General features: G+C 45.0%; 1 protein-coding gene across 1 annotated transcript; it reads left to right on the top strand.

Moving 5' to 3' along the window:
• Positions 1-352: 352 nt before the first annotated feature.
• LOC125122078 (beta-defensin 123-like) lies at positions 353-5,756 on the top strand. The gene is made up of 2 exons (XM_047770333.1): positions 353-620; positions 5,510-5,756. The coding sequence occupies exons 1-2, from the start codon at positions 563-565 to the stop codon at positions 5,653-5,655; spliced, it is 204 nt and encodes a 67-aa protein (XP_047626289.1). The 5' UTR covers positions 353-562; the 3' UTR covers positions 5,656-5,756.
• Positions 5,757-8,349: the final 2,593 nt, after the last annotated feature.

Below are 8,349 nucleotides of genomic sequence, written 5' to 3'. Positions count from 1 at the left end.
CTGGTGCCCAGAATGCCTGACCCCATGGATAGTCCTCAGATGACAAGGCTGTGGCTGCCAGTACTTCAGAGAAGGCACAGCCAGGCTATTGCTGGGAGCATCCTTCTCCTGCCAGGTTTAGCCCCGGTCACGTGTATTTCTCATGCTCAACAGCAGAATAAGCCTTTGAACGGACATTCCTTTGACTGGAACAGCATTTGAGCTCATCTGCCTGGTGCCTTGGTACTTAATCCTCAAAACAGGTTTAAAGCCATCTTCTCTGTGAAGTCTTCCTCGACCTACCGGACTCCATGTGCGTGGCGCCCCCTTGTGGTTCCTTGGCTCGACGTCTGACCTTGTGGCTTGACCTAAAAGACGGAAGGCAGCGTGCCAGCTCAGGGCGTGTGGCCGCACCCTGTGGGCTCAGGGCACGCGGGGGCTGTGCCCGCGGGCAGCTGAAGGCATGTGCGGGTGACATCTGTTCCAGCTGGACCAAGAGAGCGGGATCCAGAGTGGCCAGAGCTCTCCTCCATTAGCTTTGCCATCTCATCGGACTTGCAGCCTCACTTGGCTGCTTCCAGCCATGAAGCTCCTTTTGCTGACTCTGGCCACACTGCTGCTCCTGTCCCAACTCTCTCCAGGTAACCTGGTCCTCTTCAGGGGAGGGGCAGGGTGTGGAGAATGAGACCCGGAATAGACGTGATGGAAGATAATATAAGAAAGGGAATGTGTGTGTATATGTGTATCTATAGTATATATATGACTGGGTCACTTTGCTGTCATTGGTACAACAATTGTAAATCAACTATACTGTAATTTTAAAAAAAAAGAGTGCTGAGTTCCCATCGTGGCACAGTGGAAACGAATCCGACTAGGAACCATGAGGTTTCGGGTTCGATCCCTGGCCTGACTCAGTGAGTTAAGGATCTGGTGTTGCTGTGGTATAGGCCAGCAGCTACAGCCCCAACTGGACCCCTGGGCTGGGAACCTCCATATGCCATGGGTGCGGCCCTAAAAGGACAAAAGACCAAAAAAAAACAAAACAAAACAAAAAAAAAGAGTGCCTTTCTGTATAAAAAGATTTGATTTGGAATTCCGGTTGTGGCTTAGGGAGTTAAAACCCCAACATAGTGTCCGTGAAGACGCAGATTCAATCTCTGGCCTTGCTTAGTGGGTTAAGCATCTGGTGTTGCTGCAAGCTTTAGCGTAGGTTGCAGATGCAGCTCAGATCTGGCATTGCTGTGGCTATGGTGTAGGCCAGCAGCTGCAGCTCCAATTCGACCGCTGGCCTAGGAATTTCCATATGCCCCAGGTATGGTTGTACAAACAAACAGAAAAAAAAATTACAAAATGAAAAGACTCCATTCCTCAGAGAAGAATGTCTTGCCGATATGATTGCAAATACAGAGTTTCTGATTGGTGTGATTTGAGAAAACAGTTTCTCAGTACTTTGGCCTTTTGTTAGCTAACAAAAGCAGTTTCACCAGTATGCGACTGGTTATGTGGTGTGACAAGATATTCTGGGCTCATCTTGTCCAATTCCTACATCAAGTCTTGAATTAGGCATTTCTTCAAGAAGCCCTAGTTTTTTTTAGTAGGAAAATGGTATTTCAGAACTGTGATCTAGATGCTAGAAATATTCAGTGCTACTAAGTTGATCCTTCTTTCCACATCTTCTCGGGAGACAGAGCAGGTGAGAAAATCAACACATTGAATAGACATTAAATACCTCATGAATTCATATTAATAATCCTATTCAAAGGGAGCATTACAGAATTTGCATTTAAAATATTCCATATTACCTCTGTATGTTCTTTCTTCCACACCAATATTCTCAAACATACTGTTTACTCCTTTGGCATTTTCAAGACTTCTTTGTTTTTTGTCTTTTGAGGCCCCACCGTGAGTACATGGAAGTTCCCAGGTTAGGGGTTGAATTGGAGCTACAGCCGCCGGCCTACGCCACAGCCACAGCAACACAGGATCCGAGCCGCGTCTTCGACCTTAACCCACTGAGCAAGACCAGGGATCGAACCCTCGACCTCATGGTTCCTAGTCAGATTCGTTTCCACTGAGCCACATGGAAACTCCCCCAAGACAACTTTTATTATCGTTTTAAATACCTTCCAGCTGTATTGATATACTATTATGTACAGTATCAAATCATCTGTTACTTTAAGAACAGTTTTTTTTTTTTTTTTGGTCACAACCACGGCATGCAGAAGTTCCCTGGCCAGAGATCAAAACTATGCCACAGCAGCGACAGCTGCCGCTGTCATCTGCAGTGACAACCCCAGATCCTTAACCAGCTGATCTGCAAGAGAACGCCTAAGAATTATAGTTACAATTTGTAGTATTTTTCTGACATCTTGCTCTGATTTTCCTTCTCAAGCCTTCATCCTATTTCTGTGTTAAATCTCCTTTACCTCTTCTCAATATTTGCCGTTTTCTATTGAAATTCTTTTAATCAGTTTTACTGATATTATTTACATAAGATTAAACGTCCGCATTTCAAGTATACAACACACGTTTCAACAAATATATATACAGTCATATAACCACTATCACACCTGTAGTATAATACATTTCTGTTACCCCAAAAAGATCTCTCATGCCCCTTTGCAGTCACCTCCCTGGTCCCCCAGCCACCAACTGTGCCGAATCTACATTCTGTCACTTTTTTGGTCTTTTGGAATTAAACAACAATAAGTCTTTTGTGCCTGGCTTCTTACCTTAGCATAATATTTTTGCAATTCATCCATATTGTTCACATATTAATATCTTGTTCCTTTGTGTTGCTAAGTAATATCTCACTGTATTAATGCATACCGCAATTTGTTTATCAATTAACTAGTTGTTAGATATTCGATCAGTTTCCAGTTTTTGCCTATTATAAATAGAGCTGCGATGACTGGTCCAATGCAGGTCTTCATTTCTCTGGAGTAAATACTTAAGGGCGGAGCTGCTGGGTTATGTGATAAGGCTGTGATAAACTATGGAAAACTGCAGACTGTTTTCCACAGTGGCTGTACCATTTTGCATTCCACTAGCAATAAGATTTAGAGTTGTTCTCATCTTTGTCAACACATGGTACTGTCTTTTAAGTTTAGCTGTTCCAGTGAATATGTAGTTTTAATTATTTTACTGATGACTAAAATACTTCATGATTGATTAATCATATTAAACCCATTTTCAGAGTTCCCTTCGTGGCTCAGCAGAAACGAATCTGACTAGTATCCACAAGGACACAGGTTCTATCCCTGGCCTCTCTCAGTGAGATAAAGGATCTGGCATTGCCATGAGCTGTGGTGTAGGTCACAGACATGGCTCGGATCTGGCATTGCTGTGGCTGTGGCGTAGGCCAATGGATACAGCTCCCGTCTGACCCCTCGTCTGGGAACCTAGGCCACAAGGTGCAGCCCTAAAAATACGAAAAAACAACAACACCACCACATTTTCATGTAGTTGTTTGCCATATATAAGGCATCTTTGGTCTAGTGCCCACTTTTAATCAGGTTTTTTGTTGAGTTATGTGTTCTACATATTCTAGGTAAACATTCTTTATAAAATATACACTTTTATTTATTTTTATTTTATTTTATTTTTTTGTCTTTTTGTCTTCTCCAGGGCCACACCCGTGGCATATGGAGGTTCCCAGGCCAGGGGTCGAATCAGAGCTGCAGCTGCCAGCCTACACCACAGCCACAACAATGCCGGATCTGAGCCACGTCTGTGACCTACACCACAGCTCACGGCAACACCGGATCCTTAACCCACTGAGCGAGGCCAGGGATCGAACCCACAACCTCAGGGTTCCTAGCAGGATTCATTAACCACTGAGTCACAATGGGAACTGCTAAAATCTACACTTTAAATATTTTCTTCCAGGCTGCAAATTGCCTTTTGACTTACTTAATAGGGCCTTTTTAAAGGCAAGAACTTTTAGTTGTGAAGCCTAGTGTGTTCACTTTTTTCTTCTCTGGCTCATGTTTCTGTATCCTATCAAACAAACAAAAACCTTTGCTTGATACAAGGTCAGAAACATTTTCTCCTATGTTTTCTTCCAGATGGTCTCTCAGTTTAGCTCTTACATTTAGGTTAAAGATTAATTTTAAGGTAATTTTTGAAAGGTGTGCTTCTGTATCCTGGTGTCTCTAGAATGGCTTAAGGTGTTCATTTTCAGAGATTAAGCAATAACTCCCCATTCCAGGAGCTAGGGAGAGGGAAGGATGGGAGTTATTGCTTAATGGGAATAGAGTTCAGTTTTACAAGATGAAATGAGTTATGGGAATAGATGGTGGTGGTGGTTGCAAAACAATATGAATGTATTCAATACCAACGAAATGTACACTTTAGGAGTTCCCGTTGTGGCTCAGTGGTTAACGAATCCGACTAGGAACCATGAGGTTGCGGGTTCGATCCCTGGCCTCACTCAGTGGGTTAAGGATCCGGCGTTGCCGTGAGCTGTGGTGTAGGTCGCAGACGAGGCTCGGATCCCGCGTTGCTGTGGCTCTGGTGTAGGCTGATGGCTACAGCTCCAATTCGACCCCTAGCCTGGGAACCTCTATATGCCGCAGGTGTGGCCCTAGAAAATACAAAAAAAAAAAAGTACACTGTAAAATGATTAAGATGATAAATTTTATGTTATATGTATTTTGCCAAAAAAGAAATAAAAATAAAAACCTAAGTACAGCCATCTTCTTGATGACAGGCCTTGGCAAAGACACGGCAAAACAAAAATAAGGTTATGAAAAGAGTGATGAAATTTTAGCCAAAAAAAATATAGATAGATAGATGAACCTCGAAAGTATTATGCTACATGAAAGAAGCCAGACACAAAATACTACACATTATATGTTTCCATTGGCATAAAATACCCAGAGTAGGCAAGTCTTTAGAGAGGAGGGCAAAATTGGTGGTTGCCCAGGGATGAGGAGAGGGGAAATGAGAAAGCTTAATGGGTGCAAGATTTCTGTTTGGGGTGATTGAAAAGTTCTAGGACTAAATGGTGATGATAATTGCACAACATTGTGAATGTACTTAATGCTCTGGGACTTTACTCTTTAAACTACTTAAACTGAGGAGTTCCCTTGTGGCTCAGTGGGCTAAGAACCTGACACAGTATTCATAAGTACGCAGGTTTGATCCGTGGCCTGGCTCAGCCTGACCTGACCTGCTGCAAGCTGCAGGTCACAGATGGGGCCGGGATCCCACGTTGCCATGGCCGTGACGTAGGGCTGCAGCTGCGGTGCTGATTCGATCCCTAGCCTGGGAACTTCCCTAGGCCACAGGTACAACCTTAACAAAGAAAAACCAAATAAAATAAAATACTTAAGCCGATAAACTTTATGTTATTTGTATTGAAAGAGAGAAGAAGGAAAAAAGAGAAAGGAGGACCAGGTGCAAAGTCAAAGGAGACGGAGTTCCCTCTGACACAGCTGTTTTCAACCTTTCACAGACTTTTCAAACCCAGAGTCTCCCTCTTCTTAGGATTGACACGCTCTCCATTCTTCTTTCTTTTTTGTGTCAGGTGGCACCAAAAAATGCTGGAATCTTCACGGCAAATGCCGCCAGAAATGCTTCGGGAAGGAACGGGTCTATGTTTACTGCACAAATAATAAAATGTGCTGTGTGAAGCCCAAGTATCAGCCAAAAGAAAATCCTTGGAAATTTTAAGTTCTCTGAAGCCCAGAGCCATCCAAATGCAGATGAAGCCACCCTGAGTGGACTCCCCGGGGGCGGGCTCTCAAGCTCTGTCAATAAACCCCTCTGGCTGATCCCTGTGTTGGCCTGTCGTCTACCCTACAGTTCTCTTTCTGCAGGTCGTCCTTTAAGTCGGAACTCTTTTCATTATAATAATAAGACATGATCTGCCTTCTTCAATCTCCCTCTCTCAAAAGTAGGCGGGGGAATTTTCCGGACTCTACGTGACATAAGATAATATCACCATTCTGGCAGCTCATGAAAGGTGTGCTTCTGTGTCCAGGTGTTTCTAGAATGCTTTAAGGTGTTCATTTTCAGCGATTAACTCCCATTGTTCTCAGTAATGCTGTGGTGCTCTTAGTAGCTCTCTTTAGCAATATTATTCATCTCTGCAACCTCATCATCATCTAAGAAGTCATTACTTTGAAATTCCAAATTTTTCCTTTTACCTATGTGGAAACACAACAAGAACAAAAAACATTTTGTTGTCTGCCGGGGCCCCGAGTCCCAGGGCTGGGGTGGTGGGGCTGGTGCTTACCCACTGGTGGGTGGATCAGGGCCCCAGATCCTCTGGTTGTGGGGCCCTTGGGGTCCCTGGGCTAGGGCTAGGGCACTCGTGTGCAGAGCTGAGTCCTGGGCCCTCTGGCAGACAGAGCCAGTACAGTTTCCTGTATGTCACTTATCTCTCCATAAAGTCAATAAATAAACAATGTTTTTTAGAGAAAAATAGGCTAAAGGAAGATAGAAATTTCTAAAAAGAGATAGAGTAACTGAATAATATGACGAAACCAGAGAGGTGGACAGGTGCTACATCCTGGAGGACTTGCCAAGTTAAAAAATTGCTTTGCAAACATGGATACAAATGGTAGACCACCCATTTCAGGCAGCAGACTGATCCCCACATTTTCAGCGTTCTTCCGGCCCAATCTCCCCTGACATCCTTTGCCTACTTGGTTACTGGGCACCATTTAACTGGAAGACTCCTGGAATCACTGCTGACATCCTGGAAAGTTCATCCGGTCCTTCCCTCCCGCTGCCCCTGACCCCCGACCCTGACCCCCTCAGGATCCTCGCCATCAATATTTAAACTGAAGCCACACCATCTCGTGGTGGCTTGATACACAGCTACCACAAAGACGAATTCAGATCTCACACACAGGACCAGAACTCCAGCCTGCTAGCTGCATAGACGCTCCTCAGTCATGCCATTAACTCTGCAATGATGAGACCCAGCTTTTACCTGCTGGCTTCTGTGGGATCCCACTTGTCACATTACAGCAGTTTACTGCACATCCAGTCTTCAACCATCTCTCACCACTTCCACTGTTACTACCCTGGTCCAGAGCACCATCGCCTCGGACCTGTGCCGTTACATTGGCCTCCAACCGATTTCCCTCCTTCTGCCTTTATCGGTCTGTTCTCAAGGGTGCAATCAGAGTGATTTCAGCTCTCCTCTCCTCAAAACCTTCCTGTGATTTCTCATCTCACCCAGATATAGCCGGAGCCCTAACATTAGCCCACAAGTGCGCCCCCTCCCCCACCACGCACACACAACACGCACTCTGGAATCTGGATTCCATTATTTCTCTGACCTCATCTTCAATTATTCTTCCCCTGGTTCATTCCACTCAAGCCACACTGGCCTCCTTGCTCTTCCTCAGACACACCAGGCATCATCCCAACTTATCACCTGACTGGAAGTCTCAACCCCAGTCCTCTGGGTGACTCACTCTCTAGCATCCTTTGGGTCCCTGTTCAAATATCACCTTCTCGGAGTTCCCATCATGGCTCAGCGGAAACGAATCTGACTAGTATCCATGAGGACACAGGTTCCATCCCTCACCGGTCCGTGGGTTAAGGATCCAGCGTTGCCGTGAGCTGTGGTGTAGGTCACAGACACGGCTCAGATTTGGTGTTGCTGTGGCTGTGGTGTAGGCAGGGGACTACAGCTCCGATTCGACCCCTAGCCTGGGAACCTCCATATGCTTTGGGTGTAGCCCTAAAAAGACCAAAAAAAACCCCCAAAACCCCACAAATATCACCTTCTCACTGAAGCCTTTTCTAGAGACCTTATTTTAAATTTTTCTTCAGAAACTGCTCTCCCTTGCTTCTTTTTGGCTTGCATATCTTCAGCATCTACCACATTTGTTCCTTTGTTGTGTTTATTGCCCTCACCACATAATGTGATAAAGGGACACTGAATATCCACCGGGGTTATTTGTCAAAGAGCTAAGCATTAAAACAAATATTTTATTTTACCTAAAGATGAACAGTCGGGAAAACAAAAAACAGAGTAGGCATCTCACAAAAGGGATTTAATGCATAAAATCGGTCACACACTTGTTGGAAGACTTGAAGTCAAAAGTGAAACTGAAGGTATCCAGATATTTGTAACTACAGGAAGGAGCTACACCTCCTAATGCTGGGAGAAACCTCCATCTGCCCTCCAGTGCCTCCAGTTCCCTTCTCCACCCCTGTCTGACCCTGGAAGGACAGTATCAATAGGATCTCTTGCCTCTGGCATTCAGCCGAGTTTAAGAAGTGGATTTTTGGGAGTTGCTGTGGTGTTGCCGTGAGCTGTGGTGTAGGTCGCAGACGCGGCTCGGATCCCGCGTTGCTGTGGCTCTGGCGTCATAGGCCGGCGGCTACAGCTCCGATTCTACCCCT

This window comes from Phacochoerus africanus, chromosome 3, assembly GCF_016906955.1.
Source record: "Phacochoerus africanus isolate WHEZ1 chromosome 3, ROS_Pafr_v1, whole genome shotgun sequence".
In the NCBI taxonomy this organism is placed as follows: Eukaryota; Metazoa; Chordata; class Mammalia; order Artiodactyla; family Suidae; genus Phacochoerus; species Phacochoerus africanus.
Note: the sequence above shows the minus strand (reverse complement) of the source record. Positions and strands in the feature narration are given on the sequence as shown.

Coding starts and splice junctions, on each gene's coding strand:
- LOC125122078 (XM_047770333.1), top strand. CDS start 563: ATGAAGCTCCTTTTGCTGACTCTGGCCACACTGCTGCTCCTGTCCCAA. Junction 621..5,509: donor CCTGTCCCAACTCTCTCCAG/GTAACCTGGTCC, acceptor TTTTTGTGTCAG/GTGGCACCAAAAAATGCTGG.